Source organism: Aspergillus brasiliensis (assembly GCF_001889945.1).
Source record: "Aspergillus brasiliensis CBS 101740 unplaced genomic scaffold ASPBRscaffold_5, whole genome shotgun sequence".
NCBI classification, from domain to species: domain Eukaryota; kingdom Fungi; phylum Ascomycota; class Eurotiomycetes; order Eurotiales; family Aspergillaceae; genus Aspergillus; species Aspergillus brasiliensis.
Genome location: NW_027137446.1, coordinates 707340 through 730089, shown reverse-complemented (window position 1 = coordinate 730089; position 22750 = coordinate 707340). Strand labels below are relative to the sequence as shown.

Genomic DNA, 22750 nt, shown 5'->3' with positions numbered 1-22750 from the left:
AGTAGATAGTTGAGGCTTTGGGGCGCACCCTGGCCTAAACAGGACTAGCGGCACCACAGCGCAGCCTCAGGCAGCCGCAGGTATCCGCTCGGCCCAGAAAGGAAAGCGGATTAGTTATGGGGAGAGACTTATTCATCTAATTATTATCCACGAGCCATTCGATTCCCACCCCTCCGCCATCTTCGTCCCCTGTTGCCTTCCCCTCTTCTGATTGCTAGTTTACTGGTTTAATTCCCCGGGATCGGCTATCGCTGCCCGTCTATCTTGACACCCACTTCTGCCCTTCCCCCCTGTCCCTCGTTTGCGTGGTCCGGGGTTGAACTGGTGTCGATTCTCGGTCCTTCCTTGCCGACACCTCGGGTTGAGTCGTCAAAAAGTCTGCATGGTCTCCTACGTAAGTCCCTTGCTCTGTCCCGGGGATTCTACGAGCCGTCTCTGCCTGTTGAGACTGGCGGGGACCTTGGATGCCCTCGTGGCCGGTCTTCTTCCAAACTCTGTGTGGTTCCGGGTGCCAGCGTTGGGAACATGACAACTGACTTGTGGGTGCCAGTGCGGTCAAGGGTCATCTCCGTATTGCTCCCTCCACCCCCGCCTCTTCCCTCCGTATCCACGCCGACCAGACGAAACTGGCTTTAGAATATCCTGTGGGGGAAAGATTGGCCATCGAGGAATTATTTAAGGAAATAATTGGAGGAAAGAGTTGTCTTCAAGTTAAAGCAAAGGAGATCATCCGGGGAACATTGCCGGGTTGGGCTACAAGGAGGCTAACCGCCATTCGGCTGTGGTTGTGGAGGTTGTGAGAGAAAGAGAGCGAGCCGAGAGACTGCCATCATGACCGCTACGCTGAGTATGTCTTTTACCAAGGATGTCTGTTCCTCCGGGGAAATAACGTCTGGCCTTGTTGGTGCGTACAATTGACGGGTTGTCCCCCGATGATGGATTCGCGAATTCCTGGGCGGATCTAGAAATCAGGGTTCTGCTGGCTGCTCAGTTGCTGATACTGCTCACCTGCAGATGGGATGTTTAACGCGGCCCCAGATACACCGTCCCCTGTCTACCCGGATAGGCTCATCCGCCCTCTGCCCAAGCGTACCCTCCGCTCTCGCCTGTCCTCTGAAGCGGCCGAGTCGATCCTCTTCCCACCGGCCCCTCCTGCCACCCAACTGTTCTACGGCACGTCTGTGGACAGCGCGGACATTGTAAACGACACCAAAGTGTATGTGCAACAGAGCGACGGTCGCGACCCAAGCCCTGAGCGTGACCATCTGCCGTATGAGAACGGGGTGGAGTTGGAGAGCGGTGATGAGGACGGGCCCGTAGTTGTGCGTCGAAGTGCTGGTTTCCGCGGGTCGTCATTGTCCCCCTCCGCCGCCTCCAGTGCTCCGCCTCAGACGCTGCCCAGCAACAGTGAAGGGCCTTTAGTGAAGTCCTCTTCGGCGGGTCCCGATGGGTACGATGCATTTGAGAACACCAACAACAAGAAGAAACGCAAAATTCCCACCCCAGGCAACCTCAGCAGCCATCATTCCACCCTCTCGCCAGAGTTCTCCAGCATGGGCCTCGCGACTTCTTTCCAGTCCCCTTCCACTGCCGGCGAAGGTAGCCATGTGAGTACCTTCTATGGCACGGGGAGCCCCGCGTCTCCGATTTCCAGCGGCATGTCCGGTGCGGGACGAGGTCGCCTTGGCCGCCATCCGCAGCGTGGTAGCACGGGGAGGAACTCCTTGTCGCTCCAGTCCCCCATCAGTTGGCCTCGGACCCCTACGCGGCGTGATGGCCTGTTGTCGTCCCCGGGACCGGCAGGTATGGTTCTGTTGTGTGTCTGACTGAGTGCTCGGGCTTCGCTTACACAGCGTCTAGGTGACTCCGCCACAAAACCAGACCAAGGTATAATTTCTGCCGCTATCGCAAGTGCCGCTGCTTCAGCATTCTCCTCGCCTCCTGGACCGGGCCAGGTCAGCATGCTCGAACGACAAACGCCTACGCCGACTAAGACCCAGTTCACATTCACGTGCGAGTCGGACTCGTCGAAGGGAATGGCCTTGCAGGCACAAAACCCGTACCCTGCCCATCACCGGTCACCCAGTGCTCTCACTGCGGCTGTCCAGAGTCAGCGGGGATACTCACAAGGCACCCAGACGACCCCAAATGTCACCGCGCAAGTCAACTCTTCAGGAGCATCTCAGCAGTCTCAGCACCCCCAACCGCCGCAACTACAAAATGCGGGGACTGAGCCTCCCACCGCGGGGAGGAAGAAGAAGCGGTCTCCGGGTAGCATCTATGCTCTGGCCGCGCGTCAGCGCAAAATTCAGCAGCAGTATGCCAACCTTCACCACCCGCCCAGCATTGAGGACATCTGGATCTGCGAGTTCTGCGAGTATGAGAGCATCTTTGGGCACCCGCCTGAGGCTCTCATTCGCCAGTACGAGATCAAGGATCGCAAGGAGCGGAAACGATTGGCGGAGAAGAAGCGACTGCTCGAGAAGGCCAAGATGAAGGGCCGTAAGGGCAAGAAAGCGACCAAGAACGCCAGCAAGCACGCAGCGGCGCAGCATGCAGCCTATGACCAAGGATACGACCGGGCATCTGTGGATCATTCTTCAACCGGAGGACCAGGGGTGCATGATGACGAGTATTTAGGGAATGAGTGCGAGGACGAGGGAAGGCCAACCCCGCCTCCAGCGCCTCCAAGTTTCGTCAAAGCTGCACTACCGCCAGGGCATCTGCCCAAACCAGCTGCTGCAGCAGCAGCAGCAGGGTCGGGCGCTAAGAGTGCAACGGACGGCGGGACGAGACCGCCCTGACAATGGAGCAACGGCTATCGAGCTAGCGAGCGGTGATAGGCCGTTGCTCAGTCTTCCTTTCGGTTTCCCTTTCTTTGTCTGTTCTGGTTCAATGCATCGTTTCTTCTATCTTCAACTATCAATTTTCTTTCGTTTTCTTTTCCTTCGATTGCATGGTTGAGTGTTAGCCTTCTGCTTCTTCTTTTTGCCCATAACTTTGCATGAATGAATCCCCGCTCCGGTCGATGAATGTCACGTCAGCGTCACAAATGAATATTTCAGGTTCAGGTTGGAATTGTTGAGCAGCATCAATGCATATTGGAAAATGTGATTGGAGGAGGGGCTGAGAGACGGACGGATGAGAAATCAGGGGTGGTTTTCGAGGTCTCGGTATTATGCATACGGAGAGAGCATGGATGGATGGATGGATGATTGGATTGGGTGATAGTATCTTAGTCCGTAGCGCTAATGTAGATCAGATCCCACGATGAGAGAGACGGGAGGAGAGATAGATAGAAAGAAAGAAAGACAATCCATGTTCTGCTCTGTTTGTTGAAGAATGATCGATCCATCCACTTTGCCGCCAAGCGTAACCCAAACTCTCTCTCAGCCAACCCCCATTCAATCTTCCAAACTTGCAAGGGGTGCACGGCGCTTCGTCCGCCAACCATACACACCATGACTCCATGATCACCTTGAGTTGTTTCCCGTCTCTCTGCAGCCCTGAAACCTTGATTGCATGAACTGGCGCGCGCGCTACACATAGCTGTCATCTCAACCTGCTACTCAGTTTGTAAACGTAAATAGATACTAACTGCCGCTGGCCTAGAATAGCAGTTTCAGCCCAGCGATACGAGCTAGGCTCGCGAGCATGTAATTGGATGGAGTTAACTCTGCTATAAACGTTGATGATGATGATGATAAAAATAGATGCGGTAGCTGTCTGGGTATTGAGCTTGTGGTTATATAAAGAGAGTTAAGACTGGATGTGATAGTTTGGATTGTTCAGCAGCAGCAGCATTCTTTATTCTTTAGTATCTATCTCTCTACTTATCATTTTCTTTCTTTGAGTCTTCTTTGTTTGGATCTATATCATTGTCTCGAACGATCACTACTATCACTACGACTATTACTACTATTGCAGTCTTTCTTCTCTCTTTGATATCTATTCTTCTACTACATACATACTCATTCTCTATACTTATTGTGATTGAACGTGATATCTTGCGCTGGCGCAATAATCTCCTCGCATCATCCGCATACATACACACTCACATACGTACATACATTTCCTTCCGTGAAGACATCTGATCAAAATGTACCTCCTCGCCTTCCGCCTGATCCGCCGGATCTTCAAATCCAAATCCAAGAACCAAAACCAAGACGGCGACAACATCAACCTCGACTACCCACCCCCTCCCTCGAACATCCCCCGCCGCCCCCGTCTCAAGCACTACACCGAACTCTTCCTCCACATCCTGCAAGCCGTCTTCGGTCTAACAACAATCGTCCTCTACGGAATCGACATCCACCATGCGCACGAGAAATCCCAGTCCGCGGATGCGCGCTGGGTCTACGCCATCGTGACAGGGATGATGGGCTGCGGGACGGCGCTATTCTACTTGGTTCTGATGCACTGGGTGTTGAAGACGAGGACGCCGTTGGCGATGCGCGAGAGGTGGAATCTGCCGCTGTTTGTGTGGGAGGCGGTGTTGTGCGTGTTTTGGTTGACGCTGTTTGGGATCTTTGGGAAGATGTATATTGGGGATTACGAGGATAGTAGTAAGGTGACGAGGATGAGGCATGCGGTGTGGGTGGATTTGGTGAATTTGCTGCTTTGGGTGGGGACGGCGCTGTGGAAGGGGATGAGGTGGTGGAGGGGACAGAGGAGTGTCTTTGGTGTGGATGGTGTGGAGGAGAAGCAGGAAGGTGTGTAGTTGGGGATTGATGGTCTGAGGTAGAAGGGTGGTGGTATGGGAGGGGAATAGGATGGGCAATGGAAGAGAGGACGAAGACGGGGCAAGCAGATCAGTGGATAAATATTGTCGGAGGATTTTGTGATTTGTATTTTGGTATGAGCACTGAGTGCATGCATTGACGCATAAGTAATGTCTTGAGATCTTAGATGGCCGTGAATAATATCTTGTATCTTTTGTTCTGCTCACGTCGTCTGAGATGTCAACACTAAATTTATCGTACTCTACTACTCTGTAATCTCTTCAATAACCTCTTCCGCCCCTTGCTGGGTTTCCTCTGCCCCCTGCTGTCGACTCTGCTCGATCATTACACTAAGCTGGCTTTGTCTGCGCGGCATCGAGAAGGGTGTCAGCAAAGAGGGTACTTCCTCGTCCGTGCTGTCCTGGCTGTCAGTTGAGAACGAATCCTCGTTGTTTGAAGGCCTCTGGAAAGGGATGGCAGAGCTAGGAGCTGTGGACGCTTTTCCATGTGAGTCTCCGAAGCGGGATGGGGATGGTGTGGCATTAGTGACGGTGCTGCTGGATTCAGCCCGTACTGGTTCAGGTGGTATTGCCTTGGGCTCGACCTCTGTCTCGGGTGTCCCCAACGAAGAAACCAGGACTTGCTCCTGGCGTACTCGATCCGAGAATCGCTTTCGGAAGTTCTTGTCAACAAGTTTCATGCTGGATGGCTGCTCGTAGTTCTCCGCCGACAGATATCGTGCATCGTAGCGGCGGCATGAAGTAGCTGAAAAGAAATTGGGTTCAGGAAGGGAGGGTTTGACTGAATAGAATGCTCTTCGACGTGGAGGTGGCGGCTTAACATATACCTCCTCTGGGCGATCTGTGTCGAGAAGCTCTTTTAGATCGGATAAAAATAATTCAGGGAGTTCCGGGGGTCTCTCAACTCGCGCTTTCGCTTCCTCGACCGCGTCTTTTTCGAGAACTTCTGCTGACAGGGCGTCATGACCGGGTTGCTCCGTCGTCGTGTCTCTTGGTGATACAACAAGGTCTGGGCGATCGCAATGGCTTCGCGACAAAGACTCCGTTGCATCCCATTCATATGAACCAACGGCAGCCCTTGACACACTGCCAATTCCCTGTATCGGTGGGTTTTGGGCATAATCCAGAGTCAGCTGCGGTGAGTCTGGTTGTGGACTTTGGGCACGGGTAGAACTGGTACCAGACGACTGCTGGGAGGACTTGCGTCGCATGATCACAGGCCGACGCTTGCTATTTTTTGCCTTGCTTGCCACAACAAACGCTTTCTTTTGCGTCTGTCGGGGCGCAGTGTCTCCCATCATAGGCACCGATGGAGGAACCGGGGTAGGGGGGTTCGATGGTTTGCGAGTGGTACTCTGGCCGTCAATGCCCGTCAGGAGCAGACGAGTTGTCTTGTGCGTTTCCCCACTGGAACTTCCGTTTCTGGGCTTCTTAAGTATAGGATGAAGTGGTGCCTTCCCGTTATTGCCGCCAGGCCTCCCCGAGCCCCCTTCCCGATTCTCCTTTGATGACCGAGCTGCTTGAGCTGCTTTCGAAGCCTGTTGAAGTTAGTACAGGTTGCCATCGATGCCACGTGAGCCGCGCATTAGCCTCGCGATATTCCTCACCATGCTCAACTGCACCAGACTGAACGGGTTGGGCTCGGAAATACGTAGGAACAAGCTGGCCAGTGTAGATCCCTGGAGAGTATAGTTCAGACAATGACTCCCCCAAATTCTCCAGAAGAAGTTCTCCAGCCTGTATCCCACGTCGTCATCATGCGCTGATGGATTGGCACTGTAGACTGTTGCCCTGTGAGACATGTTACATTCGCGATAAGGGAAGGCGCGGCCAAACCCACCTTTCCAAAGCTGCACAACATCCCCGATATTGACTGGATCCACGCCATCCAGCTCCGTTGATACCTTCGTCGTCGTGGTCAGCAAGCCTTTCGGGAGACTTTCCATGGTGAGAGATGCCAAGGCCGCAGTCTAGCTCAAAAGTAAGTAAGAGCCCAATTCAGCTACATGATCAAAGGAACAATGGGGCTGAAGGTCCGCATGTGAGAGAATATTGAGGTCAGTACCGACAGCACTGCCCGGTAGATGCTGTCAGTGTTGCGTCTGGCGGTGAATTGAGGGGCAGGGTCGCCCGCCAAACGCAGGGGGAAAGGGATCCTTCAGGAGGTAATCGACTGCGATTAATGGCTAGTAAGAAGAAGGTAGGCCAGCGGGCAAACGAGCCAGGGGAGAGATTCTTTTGTATTTGAGAACGACGTTGGTTGGTGGGCGGGACTGGGGGAGGGATCAGCTGCAAGGGCAGGAGCGAAAACACGCCGGAGATCTTCAGCCTGCAGGCTTAATAGTCGTTGAGGCAAAAGATGGCCGCGTCCAGGTGACCCTGCCAGGCCCCATCCAGGCAGCACCAGCACCTCCCCTCTTCCCCATTCATCCACTCGCTCCCCCGTTCATTCACTTGCGGCGCGCTGACTGCAGCCTGCAGGTTTGCATTCCCCAGGGGCAGGTGAAAATTGACCTGTCCGTTTTGCTGCCTTACCCCGGAGCTTGCCGGTGCTGCCCAGTGAATGGGAACAAAAGAAACCACCCAAGCCAGCACAGGCCATCATGACAATAGTGCCCAAATAGGTGGATCCCGCACCTCAAATCCGAAGAACTAGCAATGGTACTGACCCAGCGCACAAGTGAGTCGTCACAGAGAGATGGATCACACTGTTCGTAACCATGGTCACCAGCAGCATCCAACCAAGAGCGGATGGAACCAGTGCTGCTGTTCATCTCGTTGGATTTCCCAGCAAGCATCACGACACCCGCTGTTAGCGCCCCCCCCGTGACCAACGGCATCCGAAAGAACTCCCAATCGGTGAACTCCGATTGGCTTCGGGACCGATTCTCTCTCTCTCTCTCCCTCCCTCATACTCCGGGTTGCCATCGTTCAAGGGGCTACACTGGCAAGGATCCAGGAAGAACAAACAGACGGCCGACGATTTGTTGGCCTCCCTTTATATGACTAAGCTATGCGCATGGGAGGGGGCAAACATTGCAGAAGAGCATAGCGGCCAACTCGAGGACACCGCGTGGCCCGAATTCCCTGCAGGGACTGGCTCCAGGATCTCTTTGTTCTACAACACCGGTTCCTACACGAGATGAAGTCAGCTTACCTCGCGCAATCTATGTACCACCACCAACATGCCGAATCACTCGCACTGGCACGCGTCATCCGCGCAGTGCTGCCCTTGCGGATTCGAGGCAATGCTGAGAGCTCTTCCCGAAGGGATAAGAGCAATCCTCTCGCAGTAAGCTGACAGACACTCGGCGATGAATTTGCAGAATGAATCACGGATATTCTCCGCTGAGGAGTTCCCGGGGAATGCAAGTCATCCCCAGTAGTCTGAGTTGACATATTCTCAGGACTGACATAATCTCTCCATTTCCAACATATCAATCTTCTGTACCCTAATGAAATCATATTGCGATCTATACTTTACAACAAGGTAGTAATTTCATCATTCCACACATGTCTCACGCAGATCGAGCATTCCGATCAGCACAATGCGCCGATCTGGCAACGATTGACATTGCCCCCTTCACAGATGGAGCCTCTAGGACATAATGTTCCATGCTAAGCTCCATAATTCCGACATAGAATGTGCCGTCCACATATGGGAGTTTTGGGCGATCGACGATCATCGTCCATGAGCACTGCAAAATCCGTCACGTACCCTCTGTATATGACGTAGCATCAACGCCTCAAGCCACAAAGCCAGTTCCGTATAAGCTCAGCCCACATGCCACGAACAAGACTGTCCGGATTGTGAGGTATTGGTATTTCCCACATTAAGGCTCGGGCCGTAAGAATTCAGTTCAATTTACAGGGATATTTTCTTGGTAACTCGCTCGGAAGTTACAAGCGCCAGGCTTTACAACCCGGTGACAACTCGAGTAAGAACGCATATCAATCAGAGCTATGTGTATGTCTTTCCACGAATCAATTCTCTCCAGTAGAGTTCAATCTATCAGCTCCTGTCCGAACCTTAACCGAGACAAGTAATCCACATGTCCAGCCGCCAGCGAAGCGTGCCGCCAGACATCAGGATACATATCCACCCTATCCGAGATCTGCAGACTTTGATTTGCGAATGTCAAAAGCACCTTCAGCCGCACGGAACCTGCCTCAGCCGAATCCTCAACGATCCGCTGGAACAAGGCGGCTACATAGTCGATATCTTCACCCGTTGTTGGCTCTTTCTCATATGCGGCCATCCCGTCCAGAATGCAGATGACTTGTACATTAGGAGGAACCTGCAGGACTAGTCGTCTGAATAGCTCACAAAGGGCTTTTATGTTGTTGCTTTCACAAGCATTGAGGAACCCTCTACCTAGAAATTGTAGGCCTGGCGTGGCAAGCCTGTCGCTGAAAAGGAGCTGGGTAATAAGGCTTCGCATCAATCCGGTGGGACCGTTGAGTTCAAGATCTCCGTCTTGATCATCATGTAGGGATGCAAAGAAGAATAGTGGTAGGCAGTCGGGGCTGCCAATCAGGCTGTATATGAGCGTCGAGACAAATATCGACATTGGAGTGACCATTATTGCTGGACTGATATCTAGACGGCCGTCTACTAGGAGGATTGATGACTGGGGGGCCCGAAGCCACTCAGTAAACTCGTCGGTTCTTGCGAGCCATCGTGCACGTCCGAGGTATGAGGGTTTGAATCTACTGCCTTCTTGGAGGACGATGTCCAGGTCTTGAACTGCAGCGTGTGGTGAGACGCCCAGTATCCCGAGTAGTTCGATTGGAGTGACTATTGTAGATGTCGAGTCTCGAGAATTCGTGCTGCTAAGAGAGATGGATGACTGGAGAGCTTCGTTTTCGTGTGCTAGGTCGGAGTAGGCTGGCAAGAAACGGTCAGTTTCACTTGAAAATAATGTGCGGAGAGATCATACCACGCTGCAAGCGGAAAATTTGACTCTGTTGCACCTCATACTGCTCCCGAGACTCTTTACATAGAGCTTTAAACTCATAGAGAAGCTCTGTCATAGCTTCTGCACCAGATTGCTCTTTGTGAAAAGCGAAAACCTCTCGATACTCAGCTCCAACCTGCTTCTTCACCTCAGTGACTAAGTCTTTGATGTCGCTGCGGGCTCCTTGAAGCTCAGTGTGAAGAGACTGTATATTGGTATTAGCTTCTAAGCCCAAGCGATGCGATTCGCTGCTGTGATAGGCCGTAGCAGCAGTGATCTTGACTTTCATGCGTTCCAATCGCTCTTTGATGGTTGCGAGATAGCGGTTCCAGTCGGAGAGCACTTGATCGACCGTGAGAGTTTCTCGGATTCTTAGAGTGAGAGACTCCATGACTTTTCGGTACCCTGGAATCCATTTTGTAAGCCAATTATAATGCGAATTGGATGATATATTGGCCTACATGGCTGCCTCTTCAGTAAGACATCAAGCAATCCCGGCAATGTCTTCACAAGAGTTCTGCAAAACTCCTTACACAATGCTTCGTCATCTGCTGTGGGATTCAAGTAGTTATAGGCCGTCTGAATTGTCAGAATAGTCTCGGGCACGGTCTCAAAGGCTTGCAAAATTTTGCCCCGATTCTCTACTCCGCGCTTTGCAGTCTGAGAGTTTAGTGTTAGCAAACGCAGTCTCCCGCCGATCTACCGAGTTACAGCTACCTCAAACACCAACCCCAACACCCCTTTGACAACATTCAATCCGTATTCGTCGGGTATGACATCTTGCAATGGCGACAACATACCAAGGCCCTGGATAGCAGCAGAGGTATAGTCTTTGCGAGAGGATGCCTCGTCCTTTGCTTCGTCTAATGTACTCAGAACCATCTGCCAAGTGAATTCATAGAACCTTGGCTCCTCAGGGGGTGCGATGGCATCATGATGTTTCAAAAGTGCTTCAAGGTCTCTGGAAGTGTATCAGACCGTGTTTACGTTCAGTATCTGCACGCAGATTTGTCATTCTGGATGGTCGCACCTGATTGTGGCCAGCTCGGCGGGAATATATTTCTCTTGTTGCTCGTCAAATTCGCTCTCCACTGCGAAGGCGGGGTGGAAATCACGCCCCCGCTCCTCAATCCACGCTCGACTCTTCGCCGTCCCCGTCTTGTCCGCTGGGAGCGACTTGGGTTTCCGGCGACTATGGAAGAAATGCGTCATATTGGCTGTTGTTATGCATCCAGGCGAAAACATCCATGATCTTGCGGCTCTCTGATGAATAATATGTAGAGATGTGATGAGACCTCCGTGAGTCTGGCCTCCGTGCTCTGGCCCTCTGCACGAGTAACGCTATCACTAAACCTTCTGACTATGTTTGCTTTTAGATACGAGATTCATAAGCCCTAGTGGCTGTATTCTCTATGCTCACCCAATCGATGAATGACAGGTGTGTTCGCTTAACAATCAGCACAATCAAACCATGTGGTTAATCCTTTCGTGAAGGAGGTGCTAGGGCGGCTTGGCCCCTGACGGATCCTTCGTGAGCACTAGTATAGATCCCGCGTCCGGTGACTCGTCGCATTGAGTTCAGGAATCCACTCATTCGTCCTATCATTCTTCTCGATTTCTGCAGCTACGCTGTGAAACCGGCTTTCCCCGCCCCTTCAGCCTCGATATGAAGGCTTGAAGATGCCTGATAACGAGCTTATAAATAAATCAGTACGAGCGATGGCGTGGGTAAAAACATTTCAGAAAGCTTTATCAGCTAGAAGAGGTTGCAAGAGGCCTCAAGGCACATCTGCGTGCTATGGAGGTCGTCAGTCCGTCAGCGCCTCCGGAACCTATGCCGGCGACAGAGGAGGACAGCATAGAGGCGCCTGGAGTGGTGGAGAGACCAGAGAATGTGACTGAACAGCAGGAAGCCGGTACACAGACTATTCAAGAAGATATTGAAGAGCAGGAATCTCACCGTGAGGATACGGACGATGATGATAATAGCGACGACGACTCCACAGACGATGAAACAGAGAGCAAAGATGATGATGATTCCTGGCTCGATGGATCCGCATTCAACAATCGAAAAATCAATGTGGGCGTGAAATACTATGATTACCCGTCCTTCATGAACCGGTCAGTGGACGACGATGCAGATTATACGATTGAAGCTCTTATCAGTACTTCCGACTGGTGGAAGGACTTGGAACGGGAAAAGAGGAGGCGCGCTGCGAACCCATCACCATGGACGGAGACTCACGAGGTGGCACCGCCGTCAGAAGGAGTCGCTGAAACCTTGCAGCTCCAACGTGTGCGAATACGCTCTCCAGATATACTTCGTCGGCTTTGTGAACTCGGAGAATGGAACGAAAGCAGCATGGTTCCCCCAAAATCCGACTGCGTTTTCTGCCGTCCGTTTCACGCTCTTGCCTACTTTCATGGCGAGATCAAACATCAGCTGGAGCAATTAGAGTCTAGCTTGGAAGATTCACAGGCAAATAAGCAGCCGGAAAATAATGAACCGGACGGTTCGCAAATTACTCCAGACACTGTCATCCGAGATGAACTGCGATGCTATGTCACCTTTGTGGAAGAGAGAATCCTACCTCTGTGGAAGAGATTCGAGACTGTCACTAAAAATACTCCGAACAAAGTCAGATATGACGAGCTGCCTTTCCTTTTCCGCCCGGGAGATCTTGTTTTTGTTCCATCTGTGGCTACCAGTTCTAAAGCACGCCATCAGTCTGCCATTCAGAATGTGTTCCGCCTAGCTTCCCTCCGACCCGAAGACCACATGTGGCAAACAGACCCAGGTGGCTGGTTTGTTCCGAACTCACTAGCAAGATGGAGCATCTATTGCTTTGACCATGATGGAGAGCAGTTGAAAGTTATATGGCAATCGCTAGAGGTCCCACATTTCGCCGGCGAGCAAGATATCACTTCCTTACCGTGTTATCCTCTGCGCTACCTTCCCGATCATGCGCAGATCCTTAAGGTGCAGGCTGAGAACGGAAGGCTTTTCAAAGAGCTCATCAAACCGGACAACAAACATCAATACTATTCTGGATGGAACCTCTCGACGGGTATCTTCAAGGAGAGCATGGAGCTTGCTGAACCCGAACACGTAGAAAGCGAGGTGATCATAGATATCAAGGAAGCCTCACGATACGTTACTGAGACCTATCCCACTGACACGAAGCGTTACGAGGAGACGTTCCATGATTCATGGTCCACGGTTGTGGATGAAAATGTGTCTTATCGGCTATGGAGAAAGGCTTCACCCCATTTCGTTGAGAAGAATGAAAACATGCTGGTCCGGGAAGACTACACATATGCCAAACAAGCACAGGCCTACATGAAGGAAAACCCATATATAGACAATAACGACACATTCTCGAAAGAAACGTGGACTGATGAAGATCTGGCTCTGCTTCCTCGGAGAGTCCTCGGATACGTCTTGCGCGAAAGGAGGTTCACGCGCCTGGATGTCCGCGGTTTTGACTTGCGTCGGGTAGCTGAGGAGAGGATCACACTGGACCATGTGCAGATAAAGCCTGGACACCGGAGAATCATCCGATCGACTGTTTCTTCTCACTTTACCAAAATACAGCACGAGCGGTCCCGGGATACCATACTGTATACGCCAGATATGATCCGCGGGAAGGGGCGAGGCCTGGTTATCCTCCTGCACGGAGCCCCTGGGGTGGGTAAGACTGCGACCGCAGAGGCAGTGGCATTGGAGTTCGAGAAACCCTTGTTTCCCATCACTTGCGGAGACCTCGGAATAACAGCGGACGCCGTGGAGAGGTCGCTCAAGGACATCTTTCGATATGCACATCTCTGGGACTGTATTCTGCTCCTGGATGAAGCAGATGTCTTTCTCACACAGAGAGATCGAACAGATGTTGAGCGGAATGCCTTAGTATCAGGTATGCACATCCATCCACCATTGGATTAGACCTTACTGACTCCAGATAGTATTTCTCAGAGTGCTAGAATACTACAGCGGCATCCTGTTCCTAACCACGAACCGAGTCGGGGCACTCGACGAAGCATTCCGCTCACGAGTTCATCTAAGCCTCTACTATCCCCATCTAAGCAGCGAAGATACTATTTCCATCCTCTGCAGCAATCTCGCACGGCTCCCTCGAGCAGACAAAGTTCCCAAGGGAACAACCATCGGCAATAGACATATTCACGTAATGGACAAAGAGATCATTGAATATGTGCGATCGGAGTACGAGAAGACCTACCGAGTCCACAGACGTGGCCCATGGAATGGTCGCCAGATCCGCAACGCTGTACAAATAGCATCCTGCCTGGCCTTCTTTGACCAAAGCGAGAAAACCCCCGGCAATGACCTCCCAGTCGTCCTTACGGCAGAGCACTTCCGAACTGTGAACGATACGATCGAGGAATTCGACCGCTACCTAGTCAAAGCCCGGCGCGCCGACGATCGCAAACTAGCCCACATGGAAGGGGTCCGATACGACGGCTACGAGTCCGGACCTACACGGGAACCTGCCGTATATGACGGCTTTAGCGGTTACGAGTCCGATCACGTCCCTGTTGAACGAAACCCTCGACGCAGTGTACCAGCGCGCACCCCTCAGCGGCAATCACAATACGCCGGCTCCTCAGGCGGCCGAGTCGCACCTGGACGATACTCTACTGGCCGGAAACGTGCAGTCATGGTCGAATCGCAGCATTATGCCGAGGAGGACTTTCTGGATGATGAGATACATGCTCCAAGTCCCTCTTCGGGGCGCAGAAATGAAGTACGTATGGAGCCTCGTTCCAGGGCCCAGCCTAGATCGTTACCACGGAAGGACGAGGATGTGTACGACGAGGAGCTTTACCCGGAAGTTGAGGATCACGTTGTGGAAGAGGAGTATCGTCTTGCGGCGGATCCTGATGCTCCGAGATCCGCTCCCCGTAGCGTGAAAAGGAGTCCCAGATATACGGGTGATTATTCTCCTGTGCCTGCTCGGAGGACGAGAGAGGCGACACCCAGAGCCCAGCATTTAGAGGTGGAGTAGAGGATCTCCTATAGTCTTCATGTCTAGAGCCATACTATTGTACAATTACAGAGTACTATTCTTTCGTCAAAGCATCGTTTCTTGAATACTTGTATTACCGTGGTAAACCATGTTAACATCACTATCATATACATACTGTAAAGTACTATGTCCTTAACAATCAACAATAATCATCAATCCTCCCCGCCCCCACCAACTGTATCATCGTCTGCCCCTCCGCAAAAACCAACAAATTATCCGACCCCTGCTCGAAAGCAGGCCAAGCAAAATAACTCGCATTATTCGGATTCGCTGCTGCATTCCCAACCGCAAGCCGTACGGGGCCCCGCGACGGATCCTCCGCAAACGAAAGCCACAGCGCTTCCATAGCATAACTCACGTCCCACTCATACTGTGTAGACGGACCACCATATTCATAGTGTGTACCGAAGAGAAGTGGGAGCTCGGAGCTATGGTAGGCTCCGAACCAGGAAAGGGGGGAGATGTTGGAGAAGTTGCCTGCGTATTGGTATCGGTAGGTGATGAGGTTTGCTAAGTTGCGGTTTTTGACTTCGTCGGCGACGGGACAGGCGATTATTGATTGGGTTATGTTGAAAAGGGTGGATTGGCTGGGTCCGGATGGGGTGAATGACACGAAGCCGGCGCCTTCGTTGGTGTTGCTTCCTGTTATTAGGGGCTGGAAGATGGTAGGTTAGTTGGGGATGATTGTTCAGGGGGGAGGGAGAATGGCTTACGATCTTGGCGATCTTTCCTTCGATTGCACGCTCGGTCCAGTTTGCGAAAGCGGTCTTGTTGTCGATGGCTGGTTTGAATGAGATGGATGGCGAGCCGGAGTATGTCGAGAGAGCAGTTTGTAGCTTTCGGGCGGATACGTTTCGCATGCAGCTGAGCTCTTCGGTGGATGAGAGTCCGTCGCAGCCTACGAGGCTTGCGAGAAATGTGAAATTGGTGTGTGCGTAGTCACTGTTGTCGATGATACCTGGAGCACCTGAGTCGGCTATGAGAGCGGCGACAATAGGGTCTTCGGGATATCCGTATGAATAGGCTGTTACGCTGCCGGCCCCGGCGGATTGACCCCATAGGGCGATTCGCGCGGGATCACCGCCAAAGTTGGCGATGTTGGCTGCTACCCATTCGATGCTGGGTTTGGTGGTTAACTTAGGGTTCATACTGGTTTGCTTGGAATGGTTGACTTACGCCATTCTTTGGTCGAGGAAGCCGACGTTCTGCTCGGATAGCCCTTCGGCATTGGGGAAACCAAAGACGTTGACACGGTAGCTGGCAAAGTTTTAGATGATGAACATAATATGAGGTGATAGGATTGGGGCTTACTTCGTAACGACCACGATGTGGGATTGCGTCCGTTGCACCCATTTGTCGGGGATCTTGTACAGCGACGCTTCTCCTCCACTGGTGAAGCCGCCTCCGGGGATGTAAAGCAACACTGGTAGCGGACGCTGCTGGGATTGAATGTTCTCAATTCGAGGCGCCCAGATAGACAGGTATAGACAGTCCTCTGAGTCTCCCCCGCTAATGAGAAATCCCGTCTCATAGGTGGTGTAGATCGTGGAGCTATTGCTTGTCTGCTGGATACATGATGAAGGCAGTGCAAAAGCATTGACTGTTCCGTTAGGCTGTTTCTTCACGGGGCTACTGAAGCGGAGGTCGCCAACTGGAGGCTCCGCAAATGGGACACCCAAGAATTGTCGAACATCAGGAGCTGTCTGGTTGAAGAAGCCCTGTATAGGGCCGCTGGAGGTTTGGACGAGGAGGCCTTCTCCATCTGTGTCTCTTGTAGCTGGCGATGTGGGGACGGCCACGCCATGAGAGACAAAAAGCGCCGTAATGGCGCAGAGACTTAGCAACATATTGAAGTTGGGTACTCCGTACGCTTGAGCGGTAGTTCATCTTGGCTGGGGGACGAAAAGGCGACTGCTTTTATACCTTTCCTTGAGGGCCACAGTAGCCCCTCAGTTCTGCGGCAAAGCAATATGACGGACTGCCCAGAACTTTTAGCCCCACGTAAAGAGGATAAACGATGAACGCGTCCGTCCAGGGAAAGTGATAAGCCGTCGTATATTTCCCCGGTAGACCCCAAAGACCCCAGATTTGCGGGGGTCGGAAAAGCCGAAGGCGGGCCCACTCAATCCTATATTGGGAGCAAAAGAATTGCGAATCTCACACGAAAATTTCCAGGTTGCAGTTGATTGCATAGTCCACAGCTCACAATGCTGTAGCATGTAGCTATCCGCGGATGGTAACATCTAAGGTGTATCCATGGTTCATCACCCGCAAACTTCAGGCTCGCATCGGCCCGTCTGCCTTATTCAACGGATCTTGGATAGAAAATGACCCAGTGGATCCATGAAACCCAGAGATTGCTAATAAAGCATCATGAAGTCGCTGTGATGAACCCCTGCTTGGACCCTGCTGGTGGATTGCGGAGGGGAACTGGGATGTGCTTGCGGGGTAAATCTGGGGTAAACTTTCCTCCAACCGAGGCACCCACTAGTTAATGAAGTCATGAACAGTCCTGCCTTGGCCCCCGGCTGAGCATTCTACCTGCGGACAAAGTCAACAGCTTCAAGGGGGTATTTGATAGCTGAGGTGCCAGTTGCACTCTGCCGGCAGTCTATTAAAACCGGTCTGAGCTAGGGAATTCGCCAAGGTTTGCTGTGAAAGTCTTGCCTTACGTATGATCATTACTTATACCATGCGTGCGCGCACCGATAGTAATGAATCTCACATTTGTAGCTCAAGCACGAAGCTTAGTTGAGTGAAGCTTCTGGAGCTATTTGCACATTGCCGTCTTGAACTCTGATCATTTGTGAAGAATATCCATCAGGGCGACTTTATGGCGTGGAATGTCCAAGACCAGGATCGCAAACGAACCGTTGCCGCTTACGAACCTCTCCGATGATCGGTCTCAACCACAATGATTTGTCGCACCTATACCAGCATCATGATATAGTCAACCAAAACAAGGGCCTTCAGTGATTGATCGTTTCGAGATCCCGCCTAACAAAACAGGATGAAAATGGCTGCCTGACATGGACTACCTCAGGCAACCCCCCTGGCTTAACCTTCCTGATTCGGCAAAGCAGCATTACTCCACGGCAGCCTCAGTTGCCTGAACCACGCTTTACTGAATCGGGGTTCCCCGCCTCAACGAGTGTTATTCGGGTTGCCCGATTGGGAAGACCCCCCATCTACCACTCTGACAACAAAGAAAAAAAAATTCCCTGCTAGAGAAGAGCCGGGTGTGTCGGCATTTTGTCAGGATTTGCTCAATCGTCGGCGGGAATAAGCCAAGCGCAGACGGGCACCCGGCTATTGTGACCAGTTGCTGTGACTTTGACGGATCGTCTTAGCTTGGTTGTCAACATAATCTAAATCCAAATTCCCAGGGATGCTGTCGCAACCAATGCTCTGAGGTTTACTACATCCAGGTCAGCTCCGTCTTCATGCAATCGAGAGACTATTGGTAACAGCATCTCGTCACTACGTTGTATCGCGGCTGTGTAACCATCCAGCAACAGCGGCGCTGTACAATGCAATGCTGCATATGGTTGCTTATTAGAGCTGATAAGACGACTCATACAACACGGTGATTCATATCATTGTTTTCAGTGTTGCAGGATGACAGATGTTAATACGTCCTTCCTATCATTTGTCGATCGTCACTTATACTTCGTGCATCACGCTATTTATTTCCGACAGTATCGAGTGAAAGTGCCTTTGCCGTGCCCATCGCCGGCATCTACACAATAAAGGAGCACTAGGCTTAAAGTAAGATAGATGCATTTACAAATAGGGGAATCCTCAAGGAAAGAGATCTAGGGCGCTTTGTAGAAGAAGATATTCGAACCTTGAAGAAGGTACCTGAGACGCAAACCCGCTAGGCCACATAGTGTTTTCTTGGTTCCATGGGCTAGATGCTGCACCCTAATCGTCTTTAGACATTAAAAATCCTGGTGAAAGTAGTAATATTCAGGGAAAGAAATCTCCTATGCTTATGAGCAAAAAAGCTTTCCAGTTCACTATGAAGACGGACCTCCTTCAACTACGGGGCAGAGAGCAGAGCATGATAAAATTCGGGGACGGCAGAACCTCGGACTTGCTGTGAAAATACTTTCACTTACTACTGGGACTAGCACGGCCGAGAAGGGTATAGGACATCTAACCTGGTATGTAATGGTGCTTACGGCGTTACATGACAGGAAGAGGGTGGAGCGCAAAGATTTATCCACGGAGGTTGTGGTGCAGGCGGCTTCAGAATATCTCGGGTTATAATGCAGTCGTGCTTCTATAGTGTCCTGCATAGTACCCATGGCCTGACACCGAGTACATTAGCACCTTTCCAAGACAACTGGACCTCCTCGGCATAATTGCGCTCGGATGAGTTGCGATGTGAGTGGGTATCGATGGTCCAACCCATAGGGGAGCAGAGTTACCGCCATCCCACGCCCAAAGCCTCAGCATTAAGCTTGTTTGGTATTTGCGAGACCGGCGAGGATGGCCTTGGCGCTCTCGGATAGGCGTTAGAGTCCAGGTGATGGAGGGCCTCTCCATGCATGATGACATTGTACCGGAACCTTATGTCCTTGGACTGAATATGGGATTGGGCGATTATGAGAAAAGTGGCAGACACTACACCTGACCTTCGCTTACAAGGGAGTGCTTGCTGACTCGAACAAATACACGCCAGAAAAGATAAGCAATAATAACCACAACTTATAACTACGCCCTGTGGAATAAGCAATTCAAGCGCACATTGGCAAAGTTACTAGTTTTGGTTGGTGGGCGCGCGATTAATAAATGCCTCAGTGGCGTTGGGCCATTCGACGGCAGGAAGAGTGCCACGCTGACAACAAGCAAGCTAAGCATTTCCAGACTCCATTGGAAATTCTCCGGGACAGAAAGGAGATCAGAATCTGACTCCCCGATCGGACCACTGGACTGACTTGCCTTGGCTGCACTAGCTATAGTAACTAAGTAGTAAGTAGTAACCGTACCGTGGGATTTGGTAACGCCTCCAAACGATGGTGGGGAAAGTCCCGTGGAGTCACGCGGCCCCCCCAAACAAAAAAAACTCCAACATCATCAGCGCGCCATGACATCTTCCTTCCCCATGGCCTGACCGCTCAGATGCCTCCCCAGCTCACCTCTCTTCTTTTTCGTCGTTCTGTCTTCTTTCGCTAGGGCCCCTCAGATGCATCGACAATTTCTTTACACTGGGTAAGTTATCTGCCAGACTCTACTAGTTTATGATTTCATCCTGCGTCCAGCGTAATAACCTTAGTATAGCCGCTTCCCCAATCAGTCGCCCAGGCCGGGGTGGTGGGCCTGGGGCTCGGACAACATCCGTTGCTCGCAACCCTCGGATAAAGGATTCCAATTTCTAAGACACATTACAGGCAGTAACGTGGGCCTGGCCTGTAACCGAAGTGCCTGGACGCGGGGCTAAAGCCTGGGGTGCTTATTGCGGAGATATTAGGAACCACGGTTGGCGTGCCCCAGGACCACCCAGAGCTCCAATTGGCGGCCGGGAACCGACTGGAGCAAGACTAATAACCACCCCGGCTGTCGGAGAGTCGCCGCGCTAGCTCCCAAGACCAATCAGCAAGTGCTTAGCATAAGATCCAGCCATGTGGCGACTGGTGGGATATCACACACATTACAGAGCCCGTACACCGTATGGCCCAAGTCAGCCCGAGCATACCCATACCACTACCCCGGTGAGAAGCTGCGGTATCGTTCTTTTTCGGCCCTGGTCCCCCGTGCGGAGTAATCCGTACTGACCAGGGAGTCCGCTATGTGACTCGCACATCGGCATCCGTCTTTCACTTGCATGCGGGGCCACGGCAGGCCTTTGGACGTCATCTCGACCAGGTCGGTCGTCAGCAGTCCGGTTTCCGTTGTCCGGAGAAGCGGATTGATCATCAGCCCATGTACAGCTTACAGCAATCCCGCGACTGAGTGCGTTCGAGCTAGTCGCCGGCCTGTTTCTTTATCTCTGAGCCGGCCCCCGGACGTGAAGATGGCTGTTTCTCTTTTTCTCCATTCTCCTCTGCCTTGTCTTACCCTCCGGTGAATTTCCTGCAAAGCCAGAGTCCTTGTGATACAGGCAATTCGGCACCATGCAGGGCCAAGCACTTCGTTATGCCCAGATCTTTTTAGTCGCTTGCCCCTCCTTTATCTTGTTCGGTTACAATCAGTCCGGTGTCGGCGGTCTAGATGACTTTCCCTCCTGGGTCAGAGTATTTCCGGAAATTGACACAGTTAACACGACTGGCGCACAGGAATCACACAATGCTACCGTCCAAGGGGCTGTGGTTGCGTCGTACACTATCGGGGCCCTCTTCGGGTCTTTGATCTGTACAATGATCGGTGATATGCTTGGACGTCGCCGATCGATCTTTTCTGGAGCACTTGTTGCATTGATTGGCCAGATACTGGAGTGCACTGCCTACTCACTAGCTCAATTCGTCGTTGGGAGAGTGGTTCTGGGTTTCGGCGTTGGTATGCTGAGTGCAACTGTACCTGTCTGGCAATCTGAGTGTGCGCCTGCCGCTCAGCGAGGGCGGAACGTGGTGTTGACAGGCATGTTCATCGCCTTTGGTTTCGCTTTAACGCAATGGGTGAACTTCGGTTTCTACCACATGGAGAACTCCCCTGCCTCGTGGAGAGCATCACTTGCCATCCCGGCCGTGTTTTCGTTCATTATTATGGGCAGTATTTTCTTCCTCCCCGAGTCGCCGCGTTGGCTGGTCATGAAGGGCAAATCCGACGTGGCCCAATTTACTTTGGCGTCTCTGCGAGGGCAAGAGGTAGACTCGCTGGATGTTGTTGCAGAGTTGCGAGCCTACGAGCTTTCTCTCGAGGAATCCTCGAACAACTCACTCAAGCTCCGAGACATTCTCAGCATGGGTGAGGAGAAGCTCCTGTACAGGTTCCTTCTATGTGTCACCCTCCAGTTCTTCCAGCAAATGACTGGTGGAACTCTGATTTCGGTCTACATTCCTCTGATCTTCCAAACCAACCTTGGACTCGGTGCCAGTCTCTCGAAAATCCTCGCAGCATGCGCGTTGACCTGGAAATTTTTGTGCTGTTTCGTGGGCTTTGCCATCATTGACCGAATGGGACGGCGCACAGCATTCATGGTCAGTGGCGGTGGCATGGGCATGTGCATGCTGGCGTTGGCGGTCTCCAATTCCTTCTCCAATAACCATACCGCGTCAATCATCTCCGCCCTCTTTATTTTCATCTACAACTTCTTCCTTCCGATCGGCTTCTTGGGAGCCAACTTCCTCTACCCCGCTGAGGTCGCACCTGCGCGTCTTCGTGTCGCTATGCAAGCGATCTCAATCGCCAATCAATGGCTCTGGTACGGCTGCTTCCTACATATATATGATTTATCTCTAGCTTCCGCTAACGCATTTCGCTTCTAGGATGTTTGTCGTTGCCATGATCACGCCCGTCGCCATCGACAACATCGGTTACCGCTACTATATTGTTTACGCCATCATCGGTGGCATCATCCCTCCCATCATCTACCTATTCTACCCGGAAACAAAGGGTCGGTCCTTAGAAGAAGTTGACGAGATCTTCCGTGACGCTCCCACCATCTTCTCTGCGGTATCAATGTCGAAGCACAAACCCATTGGAGACAGGGCTATGGAGCGTGTCCTGGAAGAGAAGGCAGGTGTGGAGGAAATAGAGTACAGAACTTGAAGGGTATACAGTATGATAGATTTGAATGAATTTATGAGCGTTATGTGTCTTTAAATAGACATAGATTTACACTTGCAAGCGATGTTTTATACATGATTGAGTGGCTACCTTGCTGGTTTCATCAGCATGATACTATGAACTTTCCGAAGGACATAAGAAGCTCCGAAGAACACTTAATTCACGAATACCTTGCGGACAGTATGACAAACTGGCAACGTAGTCTCTTGATGATCTCCCTTCGCCGGATGTTGGAAAGCCATTACTACCAGCAGTATCTGACTTTGCAAAAACGA

At 51.7% G+C, this 22750-nt stretch overlaps 7 protein-coding genes across 7 annotated transcripts; 4 read left to right on the top strand and 3 right to left on the bottom strand.

Annotated features, from left to right (window-relative positions):
• Window positions 1-1019: 1019 nt before the first annotated feature.
• Window positions 1020-2804, top strand: ASPBRDRAFT_124506 (uncharacterized protein; the record flags this gene model as incomplete). The annotated part of the gene is made up of 2 exons (XM_067617700.1): window positions 1020-1803; window positions 1861-2804. 2 exons carry the CDS (start codon window positions 1020-1022, stop codon window positions 2802-2804), a joined length of 1728 nt encoding a protein of 575 aa, XP_067479783.1.
• A 1295-nt stretch (window positions 2805-4099) lies between these two features.
• Window positions 4100-4720, top strand: ASPBRDRAFT_54358 (uncharacterized protein; the record flags this gene model as incomplete). The annotated part of the gene is made up of 1 exon (XM_067627218.1): window positions 4100-4720. The coding sequence occupies one exon, from the start codon at window positions 4100-4102 to the stop codon at window positions 4718-4720; it is 621 nt and encodes a 206-aa protein (XP_067479782.1).
• Window positions 4721-4986: 266 nt separating this feature from the next.
• On the bottom strand, window positions 4987-6687 carry ASPBRDRAFT_124276 (GATA-like domain-containing protein; the record flags this gene model as incomplete). The annotated part of the gene is made up of 3 exons (XM_067617678.1): window positions 4987-6279; window positions 6349-6524; window positions 6582-6687. 3 exons carry the CDS (start codon window positions 6685-6687, stop codon window positions 4987-4989), a joined length of 1575 nt encoding a protein of 524 aa, XP_067479781.1.
• A 2058-nt stretch (window positions 6688-8745) lies between these two features.
• Window positions 8746-10911, bottom strand: ASPBRDRAFT_54356 (uncharacterized protein; the record flags this gene model as incomplete). The annotated part of the gene is made up of 5 exons (XM_067627217.1): window positions 8746-9629; window positions 9682-10104; window positions 10161-10359; window positions 10426-10660; window positions 10730-10911. The coding sequence occupies 5 exons, from the start codon at window positions 10909-10911 to the stop codon at window positions 8746-8748; spliced, it is 1923 nt and encodes a 640-aa protein (XP_067479780.1).
• A 490-nt stretch (window positions 10912-11401) lies between these two features.
• Window positions 11402-14808, top strand: ASPBRDRAFT_543592 (uncharacterized protein). Its single transcript, XM_067627219.1, has 2 exons — window positions 11402-13613; window positions 13663-14808. The coding sequence occupies exons 1-2, from the start codon at window positions 11498-11500 to the stop codon at window positions 14721-14723; spliced, it is 3177 nt and encodes a 1058-aa protein (XP_067479779.1). The 5' UTR covers window positions 11402-11497; the 3' UTR covers window positions 14724-14808.
• A 75-nt stretch (window positions 14809-14883) lies between these two features.
• ASPBRDRAFT_123814 (uncharacterized protein) lies at window positions 14884-16591 on the bottom strand (the record flags this gene model as incomplete). Its single annotated transcript, XM_067617635.1, has 4 exons — window positions 14884-15399; window positions 15458-15863; window positions 15921-16001; window positions 16056-16591. The coding sequence occupies 4 exons, from the start codon at window positions 16589-16591 to the stop codon at window positions 14884-14886; spliced, it is 1539 nt and encodes a 512-aa protein (XP_067479778.1).
• A 4172-nt stretch (window positions 16592-20763) lies between these two features.
• Window positions 20764-22457, top strand: ASPBRDRAFT_122954 (uncharacterized protein; the record flags this gene model as incomplete). The annotated part of the gene is made up of 3 exons (XM_067617555.1): window positions 20764-20813; window positions 20851-22110; window positions 22175-22457. 3 exons carry the CDS (start codon window positions 20764-20766, stop codon window positions 22455-22457), a joined length of 1593 nt encoding a protein of 530 aa, XP_067479777.1.
• Window positions 22458-22750: the final 293 nt, after the last annotated feature.

Excerpts from the sequence above, each read along its gene's own strand:
- ASPBRDRAFT_543592 (XM_067627219.1), top strand. The coding sequence starts at position 11,498 with ATGGAGGTCGTCAGTCCGTCAGCGCCTCCGGAACCTATGCCGGCGACA. Across the intron at positions 13,614-13,662 it reads GCGGAATGCCTTAGTATCAG|TATTTCTCAGAGTGCTAGAA; the intron begins GTATGCACATCC and ends GACTCCAGATAG.